This window comes from Stegostoma tigrinum, chromosome 4, assembly GCF_030684315.1.
Source record: "Stegostoma tigrinum isolate sSteTig4 chromosome 4, sSteTig4.hap1, whole genome shotgun sequence".
Classification (NCBI taxonomy): domain Eukaryota; kingdom Metazoa; phylum Chordata; class Chondrichthyes; order Orectolobiformes; family Stegostomatidae; genus Stegostoma; species Stegostoma tigrinum.
In genome coordinates this window covers 84,651,998-84,674,591 of record NC_081357.1, presented here as the reverse complement: position 1 = coordinate 84,674,591, position 22,594 = coordinate 84,651,998, and the positions used below count along the sequence as shown (strand labels likewise).

General features: G+C 42.0%; 1 protein-coding gene across 2 annotated transcripts in view; it reads left to right on the top strand.

Moving 5' to 3' along the window:
* Window positions 1-22,030, top strand: part of LOC125452853 (collagen alpha-1(XXII) chain-like) — a 444,116-nt gene extending 422,086 nt beyond the window's left edge. For both annotated transcript variants that reach the window (XM_059645502.1, XM_059645503.1), the window contains 3 exons: window positions 3,892-4,035; window positions 14,042-14,119; window positions 20,359-22,030. In XM_059645502.1, coding sequence (XP_059501485.1) covers window positions 3,892-4,035; window positions 14,042-14,119; window positions 20,359-20,492 — 356 coding nt within the window. In that variant the 3' untranslated portion in view covers window positions 20,493-22,030. The remainder of the gene's footprint in view (window positions 1-3,891; window positions 4,036-14,041; window positions 14,120-20,358) is intronic.
* Window positions 22,031-22,594: the final 564 nt, after the last annotated feature.

Genomic DNA, 22,594 nt, shown 5'->3' with positions numbered 1-22,594 from the left:
TTTATTTTTGTCTCACGTCATGGGATTGATAAAAAATATGGAAGGATAGAATCAGGATCTAAAGTTAATGAACTCAGTATTGAGTCCTAGAGGCTGTAGGGTTCCCACATGGAGAATGAGATGTTGTTCTTCGAAATAGCTGGAATACTGCAGCAGGCCTGCAAGAGAAATGTTGGCTAGGGAACATGGTGGTGCAGTTGAAGTGTCAGTCATCCGGAAGCTTGGGGCATTTTTGCAGACATAATCTGTTTTATTTCCCACATTATGAATAGCAAATACAGTCGATTAGATTAAATGAAGTACAGTGGGCCAGATTAAATAAATCATTGTGTCACCTGGAAAGTATGTCTGGGGACCTTGAATTGTGAGGACGAAGGAGATAAATGGAAAGGCATTACACATTCTGCAATTGCATTGGAAGGCAAAGTGAGTGTGTGAGGAGGTGTTTGGAATGAAGGAGAAGTGTACCAGAGTATCACAGCGAGAATAGATCCTGTGGAAGGCTGACAAAGGAGGGGAGGACAATATGTGTCTGGTGGTGGTATCCCATTTTAAGTAATAGAAATTACAGCTTACAATCTTTTGGATGAAAAGACTAGTTGGGTGGTAAGTAACGACAAAGGGCACCCTATCGTTGTTGTGGAGAGAGGTAGTGAGAACAGAATTGCAGGAGATGAGTTCAACACAGCTAAGGACCCTGTCGACCCTGGTAGTGGGTACTTGGTCGAAGAAAAAGGTGGACATTTCTAAGGCCCCCCTACAGAAGGTGACATCATCAGACAGATGTGATGCAGATGGAGAAACTGGGAGAATGGAATAGAGTTCAGATAGAAAGCAAAGCATAAGGATGTATATTTGAGGTAGTTGTAGGAATCAGTGGGTTTGTAATAGATGTTTGTGGCCAGCCAATCGCCAGAAGTAGAAACAGAGTTGTCAAAGAAGGGAAGGGAGGAGATTGAGATGGACCAGGTGAAGGTGAGGGCATGAGAGAAATTGAAAGTGAAGTTAATAAATTTTCACAGTTCAGAACAAGAGAGAGAAGCAGTTTCATTGATGGGCCGGAGAAAGAGCTATGTGGACCGCCCTGAGTAGGATTGGAACAAGGAACACTGCGCATACCTCACAAAGAGACAGGTACAACTGGGGTCCATGCAGGTACCAATGGCCACACCTTTGACCTGAAAAAATGTGAGAAGAGTTAAAGGAGTAGTTGTTCAAAGTGAGGGTGAGGTCAGTTAGATGAAGGAGGGCAGTGGTAGTTGGGGTCAGTTTAGGCCTTCTTTCTAAGAAGTGGAGAGGTGACTTAAGTGGAGAGATGAGAAATAGAGGTAATGTTTCAAGCCTGGTATAAATCTTTTCAAAACTCATTAACTCAGTTTTTTTCTCTCTACAGCCACTGTCAGACTTGCAGAGTTTCTCCAGCACCTCTGTTTTTATTTCAGATCTCCAGCATCCACAATATTTTGCTTTCCTTACATTGGAGACAGGAGTTCAAATCCCACCATAGGAGGCCATGAGGAGGCAGTCATGTTGTCCCCTGCCAGGGCAGGAAGTGCTGAGTCCAGTGCCTGAGCCTCAATCCAAGTGAAGTCTTGCAGAAATCTATCAATCTTTGTTCTGCCAACAATCTAGAGGCTCAGGATAATGTTCTAGAGATTGTTCAAATCCTGCTATAGCAAGAATTTTAGATTTTGTTTTACAGCTGAATGGGATATGGGTGTTGCTGTATAGGCCAGCATTTATTGAGAGTCCCTAATTGCCCTTAAAATGATTGGCTTGCTAGGCCATTTCAGAGTGAGTTACATTGTGATGGAGTCACATGTAGACCAGACCAGATAAGGATGGCTAATTTCCTTCTGTAAATCTGAAATTTTCTTTCAAAAGCAATCAACAGTGAAATTATGTTTTTAAATTCAGATTTAATTGAATTGAAACTTCACCATTTGTCATAGTATGATTTCCTGTGAACATCAACCTGGCAGTATGGGTTATGAGAGTTACATTACCACTCTGTCACGTCCTCCAGATTAATAGATCTGGAATTGAAATCTAGTTTTGGTAATAGAACAAAGAACAGAGAACATAGAACAATACAGTGTAGAACAGGCCCTTCGGCCCTCAATGTTGCACCGACCTGTGAACTAATCTAAGCCCCTCCCCCTACACTATCCCATCATTATCCATATGCATATCCAAGGACTGTTTAAATGCCGCTAATGTGGCTGAGTTCACTACATTGGCAGGCAGGGCATTCCACGCCCTTACCACTCTCTGAGTAAAGAACCTGCCTCTGACATCTGTCTTAAATCCATCACCCCTCAATTTGTAGCTATGCCCCCTCGTACAAGCTGAAGTCATCATCCTCAGAAAAAGACTCTCACTGTCCACCCTATCTAATCCTCTGATCATCTTGTATGCCTCTATTAAATCCCCTCTTAGCCTCCTTCTCTCCAATGAGAACAGACCCAAGTCCCTAAGCCTTTCTTCATAGGGCCTGCGCTCCAGACCAGGCAACATCCTGGTAAATCTCCTCTGCACCTTTTCCAGTGCTTCCACATCCTTCCTGTAATGGGGTGACCAGAACTGTATATTCCAACTGCAATATTCCAAGTGAGGCCACACTAGCGTTTTGTACAGTTGCAGCATGACATCATGACTCCGGAACTCAATCCCTCTACCAATAAAACCTAAAACACCATAAGCCTTCTTAACAGCACTATCAACCTGGGTGGCAAATTTCAGGGATCTATGTACATGGACACCAAGATCCCTCTGCACATCTACACTTCCAAGAATCTTTCCATTGACCCGAGGCCTTCCTATTATTCTTCCCAAAGTGAATCACCTCACACTTATCCGTATTAAACTCCATTTGCCACCTTTCGGCCCAATTCTGCAGTTTATCCAGGTCTCCCTGCAACCTGCAACATTCTTTCCACACTTTCCACCACTCCACTGACTTTTAGTGTCATCTGCAAACTTACTAACCCATCCACCAATGCCTCGTCCAAGTCATTCATAAAAATGACAAACAGCAGTGGTCCCAAAACAGATCCTTGGGGCACACCACTAGTAACCGGACTCCAGGCTGAATATTTTCCATCAACCACCACTCGTTGCCTTCTTACAGAAAGCCTGTTTCTAATCCAAACTGCTAAATCTCCCTCAATCCCGTGCCTCTGTATTTTCTCCAATAGCCGACAATGTGGAACCTTATCAAAGGCTTTACTGAAGTCCATATACATCACGTCAACTGCCCTACACACATCCACACGCTTGGTAATGGTGACCATGATACCATCATCAATTTTGTAGAAACTCACCCAGTTCACTGACATCCTTGAAGGAAGGAAATTTTCTGTCCTTACCTGGATTGGCCTATGTGTAACTCCAGACACAGACCAATTTGGCTGACTCTCAAGTGCTCTCTGAAGTGGGGGAACAAGCCATTAAGGTGAAGAAAAATTAAGAATTGACAACAAATATTGGTTTTATCAGCAACACTCATATTGCATGAGAGAATAAAGAAAGATAAATCTGCTACTGCAGCTTGATTCTCTTTTGAATATTTATTTTTTCCTTGTCTCAAAGTGTTTTGGGATTTTCTACATGCTTCAGATAAAAGGAGAGCCAGAATTTGCAACTCTATTCCACAAAGTTGTTGAGGCTGGAGGGGTCAAATCAACATTTCAACATTTTGTTATGTAAGGCTATAAAGGGTGAGGGAATCATTGTGAGCAGCTAGAGTTACAATGCAGGTCAGCCTAACTCAATGGTGGAATGTACTAGAGGATCTGAATGCCTCCTGTTGTACCTGTCCAAGTAAGTGGGTATTGTCATCGTGCTATGGGTTAATACACTTTGCCTCTTTTAATTTCATTTCTTTTCCAGAGAGACTTGCTCACTACAAACTGAAATCTCCTGCTGCAATGTTGGCTGCTCAGGCCAAAATAGGCCTACCAGGACCACCAGGAAATGATGGTCTGCCAGGACTGCCTGGGCCTCAAGGAGGGACTGGGCCACAAGGAGCCAGAGGCAAGATTTGTCCAAAATATAAGCATAGTAACATTTTTACAGTGGCATGGAGGGCCTCATCATGCTTTGAACTGATAGTAGTGTACTAGTTATAGAAACAATATTATCCTTGGCAAGGTAAACAGTTACATCAATTTGTGTGCATGTTTCACAGATAGATATGTGGGAGGTCTTCTGGTTCAATAGCTAGTGTTCCTGTCTCTGAACCAGGTTCGAGTCTGACTTCAGTACTTAATGGCCAAGGGTGGTGCTTTTGTAACATGGCCCATTAGATTGATTGCCAATCTGCAGATCCTTGTAAAACAGCTAAAGGTGGCGGAAGGTTCAGGAGAGTTCCCTGGTCATACAAGCTTAATACAGACCTATAGAAACCGGTGTAAACACATGTCTCATTTGGTTACGTGATACTAAACGCAGAAGATATAAGATGATGTGTGATGGCTTGCCCATTTCAGAGAGCACAGAGTCCTTTGCTGGAAGACATGGGGACTAGTAGAGAAGATACTGCAGAAATTGAATGAAAAATGTATGATGCTGTACATCAGATTCACTGCTCAACTGGATTATTTTCCAATGGTATATAACCCTTCTGATTGTTCTGAGCAAACAAATCAGAAGGAATCTCTAGGCTTAACACAAAATAAACTGTCCCCCAAAACTGTTGTACAAAGAGTAAAAGGAACCATTTAGGTTAGTCACGTAGAGTTCAGTGTTATTCATTTTTTCAAAGTGCAGTCAAAGTGGAAATAAGCAAAGTGACAGATATAAGAAGGCAGTGAGTTAGAAATGTTGATGTGAGCAGCAGGAATGCACTGGGCTCATTAAGTTGGTCATTATGTTGAAATAATATAGTTCTAAATGGAATCAAATGCTGGGATTGCAATTTAGCAAATCATTATGGAGCAAGCAAGCAGTGGGCTACAGCAAGAAACTCGGGAAGGAGGAAAGCCATTAATGTGAGGCAACAGGAAATAGCTCTGGATTAGTTTTCTGCATTAATCAGTGAGAGTTGGCAGCCTGACAGTGTAGGAGCTAGAAAAAAGGCCTCTCAAGATGCAGGTGTAGTACACAGTAATGTTAAAGTGAGAAAGCCCTATTCATAGACTTAACTTCACACTCAGATAAGGGCAATACACTATAAACAGCAAAATGAATGCAATATACTGATACGTATATTGTTTACAGGCTACCCACCAGCTGAGAAAGAGGTGGGATATCATTTTACACCCTTTACCCTTTTGACGTGTGGTTGATTTAACCTGGTTTGGGAGTAACAAGTCATCCACCTGTCTGGCAGATTAGAATAAAATTATCCATAAAATTTTTGTGTTAATCATTCACCATCGTAACAAGCTATGTCATGAGAGTTTAAATAGAACAGTGGTTCAATTTTACACATTACGTGATGAAGCATTGAGCATGCAAATCATCAAGTCTTGTTGGAAAAGAAAAAACAATTTTCTTCCTCTTACGAAGATAGTAAACAAAAAAAAACTATACGTTATGGAAGACATACAGTGTACCATGGATTTGTCTGGCTTTAAGATGTAGCTTTCGCAACATTTCAATGTTATCGGAAATTCTCAATTATTCCTTCAGCCAGCAATTTCTGATCTGATTACATCTTCAAACTGATTATGCTGATTTATGAGGCCTACCTGGGTTGGAAATATTCACATCACACAAATTATAACATTGGCCAAAGTCTTGAAGTAGCAAGACTAGAGCGAAGTTTTAATGTTTAATTGAATATCACATCCTCTAGAATTACAATCTACAGATGCTCCCTACACCTCCTGGCTCTCCCCACAGTCGGCCATTCATTAATGAAGAGTCTTAAAATCTGATTTTTCCAACTCTGTTTACACCCATACAAGAAAGTACCACTAACCTAGAGGTTAGAATTTCAAACTGGTTGGCTTTGGAAAGTTTCAGAAATGGTTTTGGTACTCTGTAGTTGAGATTTTAATCGTGGGGAGAGGGAGCTGTTGTTGGAATGATTTCCTCAAATTGGCAGTTCAATTTTGGCACATTATAGGGTGGCACAGTGGCTCAGTGGTTGGCATTGGATTTGATTCCAGGCTCAGCGACTGTATGACATAAGCACATTCTCCCCATGCCTGCGTGTGTTTCCTCTGGGTGCTCCACTTTCCTTCCACAGTCCAAAGATGTGCTGGTTAGGTGAACTAGCCAATTGCCCAATTGCCCAAAGTGTCCAGGGATGTGCAGTCTAAGTGGATTAGCCATGGGAAATACGGGGTTCCAGGGCAGGGTAGGGTGGGGTGGGTCTAGGTGGAATGGTGTTCAGAGGGTCATTATGGACACAATGGGCGGAATAGTCTGCTTCCATACAATAGATTCTCTGATTCAATAAAGACAGAAAAGATTTACATGCATAAACGATGGTCAGACCTTCTTATCAAACTTGTTCCCAAAAACCTGATTGAGCAGTAGAAAACAAATTTGTCAGTTAACCATGTACAACCCAGGTGCATGGATGCCATTAAACCTCCCCTCTTCCAAGAATAATATTTAGAAATTTCAAGCAATACTTACTCAAGTGTCAGAAGCAAAACATTTCCTACACCTAACTTATAGGCAGTGGTGCAGGGCATTATACATTATAGAATGACTAGGCCTAAGTAGATCACAAATTACAAAAATCTGACTTGCCAGCACTCATAATGGCAAATGAGATCCCATTTTACTATTAATTTTAAGAATCCAGTATGGAAACATTCACTCATACAGAGCGATTTACGATCGTAGTCAGGAGTGGAATCCGTTTGATATCTGGGGATTGCCTCTACACCTAAATTCTCATGCTAAACCTCACCCTGTTGATTTATGGTTGTGTCTAAAAGGCATCCACCTCTCCTCCAGTTTCCAGTATCTGTCGTTGGGATATTATACATTATAATCTGGCCGTTACACTTGGAATTTTCATCTTTTTTTCAAAGCTCCAAATATGTCTCTTGACATTATTTCTACCACCTTAATTGTGCTAAAATCCAGATTTATTGGACAATTTTCTACTTTGATTCATTCTTTGCTAGAATCTCGAGATTGTAGAAGTCTTGATCTACCCTTCTTAAAGCAAGTGCGCATCATCAGGAGCATAACATCTTGATACATTGCATCTTCCTGCCTACATTAATTATTTAGTGCTGGGTGATAATCTGCATGATGGACCGTAGTCCTTTACATGCATTTCTCAGCTAGCAAGAGTAAACAATATATAATGCAAAAACACACCCCATATCTCCAGCTACTACCGCAACAGGTAAAGTAATTCATGCATGTTACTCCAGTTCATTAAACTATATTTTATCCTTAGTTAAGTAAAATTGTTCATTAATAATAGCTTTCTGTCTTCACCTCAGCGCATAAAACATCCATTTCACTTCCCTTTCAGGAATGCAAAATGGAAAGGACAAGCAATGAAGTATGCCCTTGATTTTTTTTTAAGCTTTATCTATGGACACCAGTAGGACAAAGAAGATCTCTTCAATGCTGTTTGAAATACATTAGTGCTCGGGACAAGTGGACAACTCAATGAAAAAGAGCAAACTGGATTACTGAAGTATTCAAGGCTTCTGTCAATGCTGGGCTGCATGCCAGAAAACAAATCCTTGTCAATGTTTGAGTTGCAGTTTCACTTCCTTGGGTTTGGGAGTTTCATATTGGGAGGAGTCAATCTTCTTTCCCTGTGGTGGAAGAGTTTTACTGACACACCCTTGACACACTCACTATACATTTGTGTTCCACCAGATTTCTTTACCTGCAGAGGACTTTGCAATACTACTTCGGATTATAATTCTCGGACTGTTTTTCATCTTCTCGGAAACTTTGCTCTACAGTTTTTGATTTTTTTGTCGTAAATGCTTTGAACTTTTCAACATTGCATCTTTGTCAGTTTCTTTTTGAGTCATTACTTCTCAACAAAGATTGGACAAGAGTTACCAATGCTTCAACATTATAGAATGATTAAGATACAAATTCCAAACTTACGAACATCCGACTTATGAATGCTTATAACTATGAACAAGATTACATATTATAATTAATTTTAAGGATCTAACATTGGCTTGTACTATCAAATGGCTATGTTATATTGTACTTATTGTGTTCCAACTTGCGTACAAATCAACTTATGAATGTACTCAGGAACAGAACCCATCAGCAAACCAGGAATTGCCTGTACACCTTAATTCCTGTGCTAAATCTTGTTCTGTTGGTTTCTGTGAACTTATTTTAGAAAACTCACTAGCTTTTCTTGTGCATTCCTATTGGAAACCAGTTCAGGCACCTTGGAATGCATGCACCTCATTGTTTTTGGTAAGAAATGAAAACTCATAAAGAAGAAAGAACAAAGAACAGGAAGAGAGCATTCGGCCCTCCAAAACTGGAGCAACACTTTTAGCCCTTCCATGTTAAAACTGTCTTCACTTACAGGGTCCGCATCCCTCTATTCCCTTCCTTTTCACATTTCTGTCCAGGTGCTTCTCGTTGCTGCTATTGTGTCTGCTTCCATCTCCTCCTCTGGCTGCGTGTTTCAGGCACTCAGCAGCCTTTGCGTGAAAAACTTGCTTGCGCATCTCTTTTAAACTTTCCCCCCTGCACATTGAACCTGTGACCCCTAAACCTCATTGTAACATGCTGGAGCCATTCAATAAAATAAACATGAAATTAAAAGCTAGCCCAGTGTTGACAATGTAACCACTAGCAATTGTTGTGAAAACTCATCTGGTTTTGTAATGAACTTTAATGAAGGATATCTGCCATACTTAACTGGTCTGGCTAACATTTGAATCCAGACCCACAGCAATTGTTTAAGTCTCAGCTACCCTTTGGGAAACAAGGGATGGGCAATAGTTTCCCTAACCATGTTGTTGAACATATAAAAGTAAATATCTGACCTCTGTTTCCTATGATTCTGCAACCAAAATTAAATACTAAGGTGGCAGTCATTTTGTACCTGCCAAATTGAAATGTGAGATTCTCTGCTTACTGTATTTTCCTCACAATAGACTTCACCCACATACATTTTGTAGATATATGAATTTTCACTTATCTGGAATGAGACTGCTGACAGTGCTTTAAACTGTGGTCTCTTTTAATCTGTTTTTACAAACTTACAATTTCACACTGTTAAATAGCTCAATGACCTGTCTTGACAATCAAAGTCTCAACTACTCTCTGATTTTCTCAAGTTAGATTTTGATGGCAATTGTAAATTATTATTTGCACATACATATTTCTGTATTTGTGCAGAAGAAATGCTGTTTTAAGATATGGTGCCTTTGCCTTCAGGAACTCTGACTGATTGACTTATATGATTTTCTTTGCTTCAACTTTGACAACCAGGCATTCAGCTGCCAAAACTCTTAGCCAGAGTCTTCAAACTTTCTTCCCTAGATACCTCCCTTCTTCTCCTTTTAAGAAGCTGTACGTAACCTAACTCATTGAATACAATTTTAATCAATTGTCCGAATTATCTGCATTGCTCGATTTCAAATTTTGCTTGACTGCATTTTGCAAATGCCTTTTGACATTCTTCTATTGTTACATAAGGCTTTATAAGACAGTTGTGTTTTAGACTATCTCCCAAGCTAAAATTGAATAATGAAAAGTCACATGATCTACAATGGGTTCTGCTTGACAACCAGTTGTGTGACTTGGTGACCATGGAGTCTGGAAGGTGGGGCGCTCTTGGGAACCGAAGAAGGTGATTGAGTCTAGGTTAAATGCTTTTGAAATGCATTGTGCCAGCACTTGAAAACCAATGCAGAAGAAAAAAAAAGCTCTCTGATGAAGGATCTAGGCCCGAAGCGTCAGCTTTTGTGCTCCTGAGATGCTGCTTGGCCTGCTGTGTTCATCCAGCTTCACACTTTGTTATTGCAGAAGCTGTTCTTGTCGTTATAGACATTCAGACTCAGAACGTTCTGTGTAGATGACCAGTGGATCCTGATGGTTAGCTGGTCCTGTAGTCAAAGAGAAGGAACCAGCAGGAACTTAAAAAAAACTCTCTGAAGGAATCATCTTGTTATGGCTGAGAGAAGAAACCATTGTGCCCTTTATATTTGTTGTTGCCACAAAATTACCTGCATTAAGATTTATTTCTGATTAAAATTTACCGCAATCTTCAAAATTATTAATTAAAATAAATGCCAAAAAACACCTGTCTAGAGAAGGATATTAAACTGCACTTCAAAAATGCCTTCCAGCATACATTCAGGATCTCATCCAACTGCAAAAAAAAGTTTGTTTCAGTGACAATGAGGTGCAAATGATCATAACCTATTAACACCCATTAAAAATGTATTAAATAGTATTAATTAATGGACATTTTACTTGTTCCACTCACTTTTGTCTTTCACGTTGCTTAGCTTTGACTTGCTGAGCAACAACAATGTTCTTTTTGTTTCTATTTGGGCATGTTTTAAAAGTTCTCTAAATGTTTTAGTACCTTGTTTCTTAAGTTAAATTCTCCTATCCATTCAGACTGTTTTATTTTAGAGTGAATTTTATTCCTTGCCACAACAGTAACAGCCAGCTATTGGTTCTAAGCCAGAGCTTCTTCATGCTGGGTCGAGAGCTGAAACTTTGAGATTGTGAGCTCTGAGGCCACTATGCCCAACGTGGTGCTCTGACCAAGGTGTAACAGGTGTAACAGCTATAACAGCTGTGTTCCCACTCTCTCCATTCTCACTCAGAGCTCATGATAATTTTCAAGCTTCACCATAGGGTCATAGATGGAAGGAGGTTTGGGAGGTACTGTACTAAATATTCTAAAAGTATGCTGTTTGTGTAATACCTTCTTAATGAAGACAGTTGTTTAATTTGATATTTTACTTGAGTTACTTTTAAAAAAGACTGATGAAGTGTCCATCTTGATGCAAATCAAGACTTCAGTCCTTCTCAACTAATCTATTTTTGTGATGGTGAAATACCTACAATAGAATCTTGTTGAAGAGTTAAGTCTTACCTGTCATCTGGCCGACTAGCAAAAAAACCCATGATCCCTGTTCCAGGAGGGCCCATCAAATCACATGCCAGTTGGGCAGTGGGTGATGTCACTGGTGTAGACGATTACAAAACAAATACCAAGCAGATAAGCAGCTTGGTACTTCTGCTAAAAAACCCTGGCACATTGCTTAAATCTCTAGTTCAAACTTATCCTCATCACTTAAGATTTCCTGATGTTGCAGAAAACCATCAATTTCAAAAAGTACAAATGAATGTAAGATAAAACGAAAAGTAAAACTCAGTGCTAAGTACACAGTTTTGATTTTAAATGCAGCAGTCTGTTGGGGGAGACAAAATATTAAAGATATTTAAATTACAGGCAATGCAAGGCAATTACAATGCAAATTGTCAGTGCAATGCAATATTGGTTCACCCTTTTTAGGGAAGGATGTTAATACTTTGGAGTCTATTCAGAGAAAGTTTAATAGTCTAATACCAGGAATGGACAGGTTTGTCTTCTGAGGAAAAATTGGACTGACAGGTGAAGAAAGTGGAGTTGACGATTATAAAATCAGTGATGATCTCATTGAATGGTGGAGCAGACTCTTGGGCTGAATGGCCTACTTCTGCTCCTACATCTTATAGTTTTATGGCTACTCTTGTATCTGCTGCAGTTTAGAAGGACAAGAGACAACTTGATTGAAACATACAAGATCCTGAGTGGTCTTAACAGGGTAGATGTGAAGAAGATGTTTCCTGTTAGGAAAGAATCTAGAACTGAAAATCACTGTTTAAAAATCAATGGTTGCCAATTTAAAGCAAAGATAAGGGGAATTTCTCACAGATGTTCCTCAGTCTTTGGAACACTCTCCTTGAATAGGTGCTGAAAGCAGAATTCTTGAATATTAGGACAGTGTTGGATAGATTAGTTTAGAAGGGGGAAGGAGGAAACATTATTGGGAATGCGAAAGTGAGGTTACAGTCATATATTCCATGATTTTATAGGATGGTGGGCTAGGCTTGAGGGGATGAATAGCCTACTCCTGCTTCTTGTGTATGTTTTTCTGTAAATTTTAGTGACTGAGCATCTCGGATTGTGAATGTAGAACTTAGAAGGAAAGGAAATAAAAATCCAAAAGGGCAATGATTACAGTAATTCCAATAATATAGTGGGATGCAAGATTGGTTCTGACCATAGGAAAGTCTAGGGTTCAAAACTGAGGAAAGGATTGCTGACCAACTAACAACTATTTCTTATCTCCTGTCTGAGAATATCAGAACTGTACTAGAACTTCTCACATACCGCTCCGCCAAACAATCTGACAGTACTCAGATAACTGTAGCCTGGTAGGGCTTTGGATGTCGTTGCAAGGAAAAGTAGAGATTTTGGCATTCAAGAGGAAATGAATTTTCTTTTGAGGTACTGATTCAGACAGCTTGAGCACCCAGCTATGCAATTAGCTCGAAGAACAAAGAAAATTAGAGTATAGGAACAGGCTCTTCAGCCCTCCAAGCCTGCGCCGATCCAGATGCTCTGTCTAAACCTGTCATCTATTTTCTAAGGGTCTGCATCCCTTTGCTCCCTGCTCATCCATGTACCTGTCCAGATACATCTTAAAAGACACTATCGTGTCTACATCTACCACCTCTGCTGGCTACACGTTCCAGGCACCCACCACCCTCTGCGTAAAGAACTCTCTACGCATATCTCCCATAAACTTTCCTCCTCTCACTTTGAACTCATGGCCCCAAGTAATTGAGTTCCCCACCCTGGGAAAAAGCTTCTTGCTATCCACCTTGTCTATACTCCTCATGATTTTGTAGACCCCAATCAGGTCTCCCCTCAATCTCCGTATTTCTAATTAAAATAATCCTAATCTACACAACCTTTCTTAGTTGGTGCCCTCCATACCAGGCAACATCCTGGTGAACCTCCTCTGCACATTCTCCAAAGCATCCACATCCTTTTGGTAATGTGGCGACCAGAACTGTACACAGTAGTCTAAATGTAGCCGAACCAAAGTCAAGGAATAAAAACAATAACCTGGTGGTTAGCAATGGGGAGATTGTTGTTGTATCATCATACTGTTACCAGACCATAGGGGTGCTCACTCATTAGAGAGAAAGATGGCTGGTAGTAATTAAACCTGAGGGCCACAATACCTCAGGTGAGGGGAGAGGTTGAGAAGGAGAGTCCTCATGCTAAGCTCTGCAAGTGAAGGAAATTGAGCCCATGCTGTCGGTGTCACACTGCTTCGCAAACCAACCATCCAACCAACTGAGCCTCCTTACCTCACTTATTAAGAGGTTTTTCATAATGACTTCAGTTATGATATTGGAAGGTTAGTAACACCAGAGTCTTTAAAGCTGGCTGTGTTGGTGAACCTGCAGTAGATTCATTCCAGGCTAAGGTTCAAGAGATTACCAGCGACCTTACAGAGGGTTATAAAATCAGGAGGGGCATAGATAAGATAAATAGGCAAGGTCTTTTCCCCAGGACCAAAATTAAAGGGCACAGGTTTAATGTGAGAGGGGAAAGATGTAGAAGAGACCTAAAGGGCAATTTTTTCATGTAGAGGGTGGTGCGTGTCTTTAATGAACTATCAGAGGAAGTGATGAAGCCTGGTACAATAACATTTAAAAGGCATCTGTGTGGATGTATGAATAGGAAGGGCTCAGAAGGATATGGGTCAAATGCTGGCAAATGAGACTTAACAAAGTATGGAGCTGGATGAACACTGCAGGCCGAGCAGCACCTTAGGAGCACAGAAGCTGACGTTTCGGCCTGCTGTGTTCATCCAGCTCCACATTTTGTTAACTTGGATTCTCCAACATCTGCAGTTCCCATTATCTCTGCTGGCAAATGAAACTTGATTTACTTAGGATATCTGGTCGGCATGGACTATTTGGACTGAAGGGTCCATTTCTGTGCTGTATATCTTCAGTTCCTAAAACCCAGTGCAGTATGTATTCCTGAGTCTTGTAATGGGAACCTAAACCTTGTATTGATCCTTAACTTTGTGTTTCTCCTGGACAGGTTACAGAGGTCAGAAAGGTGAAAGAGGTGAACCTGGCATCACAATGCCTGGTGTTGTTGGTCCTCGTGGCCCTCCAGGTATGATGTAAGCCCATGGCTCATTTTCTAATGTTGCCTTCTTTGTGCTGTTTGTGAAGTCACCAGCTCATGATGCAGCAGAGACACAATCATGCGGAGCCCACAGCATAGTAACTGCTGTCTCTGTTGTAGGGTAGTCATAGCTTGTATCTAACCCTCCAACTACATGAACCGGGCAAGCCAGGTATCAAGTCCTCCACTAGTCAATATGAATGTTTAGATCATTGGCTGCTCAATCTCACATTAGTCAATCTAGTCCCCTATATTTGCTACCCACAATGTGGCCTCCTTTACTGTGGGGAAATGAAACACAGACTGGGTGACAGCTTTAGAGAATGCTAAAAATAACTCAGAGCTTCCACTTGCATGCTACTACCACACACAACCATGTTCACCGACCAACACTTCTGTCTTGGGCCTGCTGCAGAGCTCCAGCAAGGTTCAGCACAAGCTGGAAAATCAGCATCTTATTTTCCACTTGGAACTGAACCTTCAGAACTGAATACCTAGTTCAATCATTTTAGAATCTGAATACATTCTTTCATGTCTTTTACCCACTTTCACACCTCAGGCCCTATCATGACATGGCTACTTCTAACATAGCCAACCCATTTTCACTTACTTATGGTCCATGTTATCAGCTTTTCTTTCTCCCTGGCATACAATCAGCCATCCTTTTGTCTCCCTAAGTTTCTTTCTGTCTATCTGGACAACATTACTGCCTGTCCATTCATTTCATCTCCCACACCTCACTCCTTGACTTCAGCATATGTATCACCTTTTCCCAGCTACTAATAATAGTTCTGAAGAAGGGTCACTGGCCATGAATTTTTACTCTGCTTTTTCTCCACAGCTGCTACCAGACCAGCTAAATTTCTCCAGCAATTTCTGTTTTTGTTTCAGAGGCTAGGAATTCTGCAACAACTCACCTATTCCCTCCCCAGAGCCTGTCCACCATCTATAATACACCAGTGAAGAGTATGAAGAAATACTCCCACTTGCCTGGATGAGTGCAGCTGCAATAACACTCAAGAAACTTGACACCATCCAGGTCAAAAAACCCTGCCATATCTGCAAGCATCTACTCCCTTGACAACTGCCACTCAGTAGCAGCAGTGTGTACGAACTATAAGATATATGGTAAAAATTCCAAAACCAAGTTTCTTAAAACGCATCTTTCGAACCCACAGCCACTTCCATCCAGAAAGAGAAGAGAAGCAGATACATGGGAACACCACCACATGCAGATTCCTCTCCAAGTCACTCACCATCACAACTCAGAACTATATCACCCTGCTTCACTGCCACTGAGCCAAAATCCCTGGAACTCTCCCACTCCTCAGCACCCTCCAACAGCATTGTGGGTCTACTAACAGAAATTGGACTGCAATGGTTCACCAAAACAGCTCACTATCACCTTTTTGTGGGCAGCTAGGGATGGGTCAATAACTGTTAGCCCAGCCAGTGATGCCCACATCCATTGAATGAATTTTTAAAATCTGTTTTCATTTCCCTAAAGCTTAGTTAACCTTTGTACACCAATACTGTCGCATCTGATCCTAATTGACTTGGGTTTCTAATCAAACAGTGCTGGGGATGATTAGTATTGGGATGGTCAGTATTATGAACAAAGAACAAAGAAAAATTACAGCACGGGAACAGGCCCTTCAGCCCTCCAAGCCTGCGCCGATCCAGATCCTCTGTCTAAACCTGGCGTCTATTTTCTAAGATAATAAAATGTGAGGCTGGATGAACACAGCAGGCCAAGCAGCATCCCAGGAGCACAAAAGCCGACGTTTCGGGCCATCAGAGAGGGGGATGGGGAGAGGGAACTGCCCTCCACCCCCACCACACCCGGCACCTTCCCCTGCAACCGCAGGAAATGCTACACCTGTCCCCACACCTCCTCCCTCGCCCCCATCCCAGGCCCCAAGATGACATTCCACATTAAGCAGAGGTTCACCTGCACATCTGCCAATGTGGTATACTGCATCCACTGTACCCGGTGCGGCTTCCTCTACATTGGGGAAACCAAGCGGAGGCTTGGGGACCGCTTTGCAGAACACCTCCGCTCAGTTCGCAACAAACAACTGCACCTCCCAGTCGCAAACCATTTCCACTCCCCCTCCCATTCTCTAGATGACATGTCCATCATGGGCCTCCTGCACTGCCACAATGATGCCACCCGAAGGTTGCAGGAACAGCAACTCATATTCCGCCTGGGAACCCTGCAGCCATATGGTATCAATGTGGACTTCACCAGTTTCAAAATCTCCCCTTCCCCTACTGCATCCCTAAACCAGCCCAGTTCGTCCCCTCCCCCCACTGCACCACACAACCAGCCCAGCTCTTCCCCCCCACCCACTGCATCCCAAAACCAGTCCAACCTGTCTCTGCCTCCCTAACCTGTTCTTCCTCTCACCCATCCCTTCCTCCTACCCCAAGCCGCACCCCCAGCTACCTACTAACCTCATCCCACCTCCTTGACCTGTCCGTCTTTCCTGGACTGACCTGTCCCCTCCCTACCTCCCCACCTACACTCTCTCCACCTATCTTCTTTACTCTGCATCTTCGGTCCGCCTCCCCCTCTCTCCCTATTTATTCCAGTTCCCTCTCCCCATCCCCCTCTCTGATGAAGGGTCTAGGCCCGAAACGTCGGCTTTTGTGCTCCTGGGATGCTGCTTGGCCTGCTGTGTTCATCCAGCCTCACATTTTATTATCTTGGAATTCTCCAGCATCTGCAGTTCCCATTATCTCTGATCTATTTTCTAAGGGTCTGTATCCCTTTGCTCCCTCCCCATCCATATACCTGTCCAGATGCTTCTTAAAAGACACTATCGTGTCTGCATCTACCACCTCCGCTGGCAATGCGTTCCAGACACCCACCACCCTCTGCGTAAAGAACCTTCCACGCATACCTCCCTTAACTTTTCTCCTCTCACTTTGAACTCATGACGAGTAATTGAGCCCTCCACTCTGGGAAAAAGCTTCTTGCTATCCACCTTGTCTATACCGCTCATGATTTTGTAGACCTCAATCAGGTCCCCCTCAATCTCCATCTTTCTAATGAAAATAATCCTAATCTACTCAATTTTTCTTCATAGCTAGCACCCTCCATACCAGGCAACATCCAGGGATGTTCCAGGGATGCCAATCTCCAACATCCTGGTGAACCTCCTCTGCACCCTCTCCAAAGCATCCACATCATTTTGGTAATGTGGCAACCAGGATTGTATGCAGAATTCCATATGTGGTCAAACCAAAGTCCTTTCCAACTGCAACATGACCTGCCAACTCTTGTACTCAATAACCCGTCCGATGAATGAAAGCATGCTGTATGCCTTCTTGACCACTCTGTCGACCTGCGTTGCCACCTTCAGGGTACAATGGACCTGAATGCCCAGATCTCTCTGTACATCAATTTTCCGCAGGGCTTTTCCATTTACCACACTGTTTGCTCTTGAATTGGATCTTCCAAAATGCATCACCTCACATTTGCCTGGATTGAACTCCATCTGCCATTTTTCAGTCCAACTCTCCAATCTATCTATATTCTGCTGTATTCTCCGACGTTCCCCTTCACGATCTGCTGCTCCAAAAGTAGCAAAATATCACTATTGGGGAAGTTTAGTATTAGGAAAGGTCATTATTGGGAAGGTCAGTATTAAGAAAATATGATCAGTATTTGGGATAGGTAGTGTTGAGGCAATCAGGATTAGAAAAATCATTTTGGAGTGGTCAGTATAGGAGAAGGTCGTTATTGTAAAAAATAGCATTATGACAGTCCATATTGGGAAAGGTCAGTGTTGGAAAGTCAGTTTTGAAGATGGTAGGATTGGGAAGGTTAGTATTATGACGGTCAGCTGCCAGACCTGCTGAGCTTTTCCAGCAATTTCTGTTTTCCAGCATCCACAGTTCTTTAGGTTTTTATGATTTTCAGTATTGGGAAAGGTCATTTCTAGAGAAGGTCAGTCTTGTGATAGTCAGTATTATAGGCAATCATTATTGGGAATGTCAGTAATTGAATAGCCATTCTTAGGTACAGTCAGTTTGGGGGATGGTCTGCATTAGGATGGTCAATATTGGGGCAGTCAGTATTGGGCTGGTCACTATTAGATTACCTACAGTGTGGAAACAGGACCTTTGGCCCAGCAAGCCCACACTGCCCCTTGAAGCATCCCACCCAGATCCATCCTGTAACCCACACACCCCTGAACACTATGGGCAACTTAGGATGGCCAATCCACCTAGCCTCCACATCTTTGGACTGTGGGAGGAAACTGGAGCACCCAGAGGAAACCCACGCAGACACGGGGAGAATGTGCAAACTCCACAAAGACAGTCGCCTGAGGCTGGAATCGAACCTGGGTCCCTGGCGCTGTGAGGCTGCAGTGCTGACCACTGAGCCACCCTGCTGCCCCTGTTAAGGGTGGTCAGTATGTGGAATATATTCATTGAATAAGGCTACTATTGGCGAAGATTCTCCCAATGCCGTTTTAAGAGAAAATTATTATAGTGACAAATGTAATTTTGATTTTGCGACACATGCAAACTTAAGAAATCTCCACTCAGCAAGCTCCTACACTTCACCAGTGTTATTCAGATTATCCAGTTGTGTTCATTTTTCAGGCCTTTTCTAACAATAATGTCCCTGTTTTGCCTCTGTCCACAGGCTATGTGGCATAGAATCTGTTTAATTAATCTGCAGTTGAATGCATTCTCTTAAATCAGCTGTAACTATTCTGTAAGGCAAAATGAATTATTTCTAGTGAGCAGTTTTCAGTGCAAAGATGACACCCTCCTCATGACTGATGCTACAATGATCTTTGACTTATTTCTGATTGTATCTGATTATTTGCCTCTTGACCTTGCGATTTTATAATGAATACAATGAGCAGTGATGGTGCGATTGATATGTGGCAATCACGTAAAATGTATTGGTAACAAATTGTGACATGCTTTACACTCCACTTGGGGCAGCCCAGTGGCTCAGTGGTCAGTCTGTGAGGCAGCGCCAGGGACCCAGATTTGATTCCACCCTCTGTGTGGAGTTTGCACATTCTCCCCGTGTCTGCGTGGATGTCTTCCGGGTGCTTCGGTTTCCTTCCACAGTCCAAAGATGTGCAGGCTAGGTGGATTGGCTATGCTAAATTGCCTGTAGCATTCAGGGCAGTGTAGATTAGGGGGTTATTGGGGTTTTGGTCTGGGTCTTATGCTCTGAAGGTTGGTGTAGATTTGTTGGACCAAAGGACCTATTTTCACACTGTAGGGATTCTATGATTTCTAGAATCAAGTTCATTTCCTGTTTCAATAAAGTCGCCTTCATTGTCCTCCTATTTACTCACTTTGTTATCAAATTGGCTTCTTATCTTTCCTTTCACCATTTTAGCATAACTCTTTCTCTTTTTTCCAATTACGATTATTCATGTGTTTTTGTCTAAAATTACAAGTTTAACCATTTGTCTTGTTTTATAGCTGCAACTACTCATCCCTGCTCCTGACTCAAAACCTCTTGCAATGAAGGCCAATAGTATGAAAGCCAATATACCACTGGCTTTCTTTACCACCTGCCGCACCTACATGCTTACCTTCAGCAACTAGTGCACAAGAACACCCAAGTCCCAATTCACTCTGCCCTCTCCCAATTTATAGCCATTCAAGTAGTAATCTGCCTTCTTATTTTTACTTTCAAAGTGAATAACCTTACATTTATCCAAATTATACTGTGTCTGCCATTGATTCGCCCATTCACCCAACCTGACAAGGTCATGCTGAGAGATCTATGCATCCTCATCACTGTTCATCCTCACCCCCTCCCAACTTGGTGACATCTGCAAATTTTGAGATGTTACATTTTGTTTCCTGGAGATGTAAGGGGCAAGTTTTTCTTTTACACAGAGTGGTAGGAGTCTTGAACATGTTACCAGGGATGCTGGTTAAGGCAGATATGATAGGGGCATTTAAGGTACTGCTAGATAAGTATATGAATATGCAAGGAACAGCGGGATATGGACCAAGGACAGGCAGAAAGAATTAATTTAATTTAGCATCATTTTGACACAATGTCTTGAGCCAAAGGGCCCATTCATGTGCTCTACAGTTCTATGTTCTATGTTAAGAAGTGACGATTAAATTTCAAACAGCTTTTTCAATTGGAATGGCTTTTTTCCCATTTTTGGCAGGCAAGTGCTACAGGAGTCTGTGGACTGTTCAACTGACTACACACTTGTGTGTTTCAGGGTTGCCGGGATTGGGAACGGTAGGTCCTCCTGGTCCACAAGGCATTACCGGTCCTCCAGGACAAGATGGAAAATGTGATCCTGCAGACTGTCTCTTTCCTGAAAGCTCACCACAACCACCTGCAAAAGAATAAAATAAAAATCCACCTTTTAACCAGACGTATCATGTTTGGCAGTTTGGACATTCTGTAACATATTTCTGTACAGACGAAGCCTCACCAACACAGGAACGCAAGCCCTTCCCTTTGCAATGTGCAAAACTGTATGGGTAATTCCCAGTGTCTAGGTCAAATGCTGATCAAGGCTTGTTCAGATGAGATCTTGATGTGCGCTCCCCCCCCCCCCCCACCCAATCTGATGGTGCATTCAGAATTTAATTAAAAACTGTTGTGTTGAGCATTGAACACAACACACCAATAGCTATTTGCATTTATGAATCTAACTGACAGACTTTGTTGGTGATTCTGTTCCTTGTCCTTGAATATGTTGACGACATGTCTCCCATGTAACATGGGGATCTGTTTGGTAAATACATTTGAAATTACCTCAGCTATTTTCTGTACAATTCAGTGGAATATATACCATTTCAACTGGGCCATGGCTGTTTGCAAACAACATCAATCCCCTTTGTTCTCCTATTTATTACGATTACTCTCATAGAAATACAGAAAAACCCAGTGTGGAAGGAGACAATTTGGCCACTGGTACTACCCTGGCTGTTTGAATGAGCTATCCAATTTATCCCACTTACCCTATGACATGCCAAGTATTTCTTTTCAAGTATTTACCGTCTGCATTTTGAACATTATTATTGATTCTGCTTCCAGCACCTTTAAAAATCTTATTTTACCTGTAGTATTGACTATTGAAAAACACTAATAACCTAGTAGCTGCATTTTAATCAAATAGAGTCATTCTAACATCAGAGATAAGATTGTTTATTATCTTTAATTGTCTCTCTAGTTCAATCCATTACAAGGTAAAATTGCAAACTAAACCTTCTAATTAATTTCTTTTCCATGGATAGCATTTTATAATCATTTATTTCTGTGATGCAGCCAATTAATTTGCTGTTGTTGTGCTTTTGCCAACATGCATTACATGTGCGACTGACTGATGATGAGGTACATTGCATCACAATTCAGTAGCTAACTCTCAGGACTTTGGATTTGAGGTCTATGTGTTATGAGGAGCCTGAAAAGTATTTGATAATGAAACAGTGTGATAATGTATGTTCTTCCCCTGTTGATTTCAATAGTAGAAAAATGCTTTGTTTAAGCAGGAAAGAAAACATTAAGTCCCTATTTTAAAAGGTATGCTAGTTTAACATTGTTGTTGATGACTTTCCACACTTGTAATGCACAAACAATGTTGTTTAGCGGCAATCTTTAGTTTGAACTGTGTGGAACAAAGACTATTCCAAAGAGTGCTATGTGTATATTTTGAATTTTTTTGTTAATCATTGCAACATTTAATTTGCTTACTGCTTGGAACCTCCAATATTGAATTTTAAATACAGATGTTGATTTAATTCAAATGTGATTTAAACTGGTAGATCTTATTTTTTATAAAATGTAAAATTGTGACTATTTATTTTCATAATTGTGTGATAAATGTTTCTAAGTGTTGCATTGAGTTACTGCAAAATGCAGATTCTACTGTAAGATAACAAAGTGTGAAGCTGGATGAACACAGCAGGCCAAGCAGCATCTCAGGAGCACAAAAGCTGACGTTTCGGGCCGAGACCCTTCATCAGAGAGGGGGATGGGGAGAGGGATCTGGAATAAATAGGGAGAGAGGGGGAGGCGGACCGAAGATGGAGAGAAGACAGGTGGAGAGGAGAGTATAGGTGGGGAGGTGGGGAAGTAGGGAGGGGATAGGTCAGTCTGGAGAAAATGGACAGGTCGAGGAGGCGGATGAGGTAGTAGGTAGGAAATGGAGGTGCGGCTTGAGGTGGGAGGAAGGGATGGGTGAGAGGAAGAACAGGTTAGGGAAGCGGAGACAGGCTGGGCTGGTTTTGGGATGCAGTGGGGGGAGGGGAAGAACTGGTCTGGTTTTGTGATGCAGTGGGGGGAGGGGAGATTTTGAAGCTTGTGAAGTCCACATTGATACCATTGGGCTGCAGGGTTCCATTTCCTACCTACTACCTCATCCCGCCTCCTCGACCTGTCCGTCTTCCCCGGACTGACCTATCCCCTCCCTACCTCCCCGCCTATACTCTCCTCTCCACCTATCT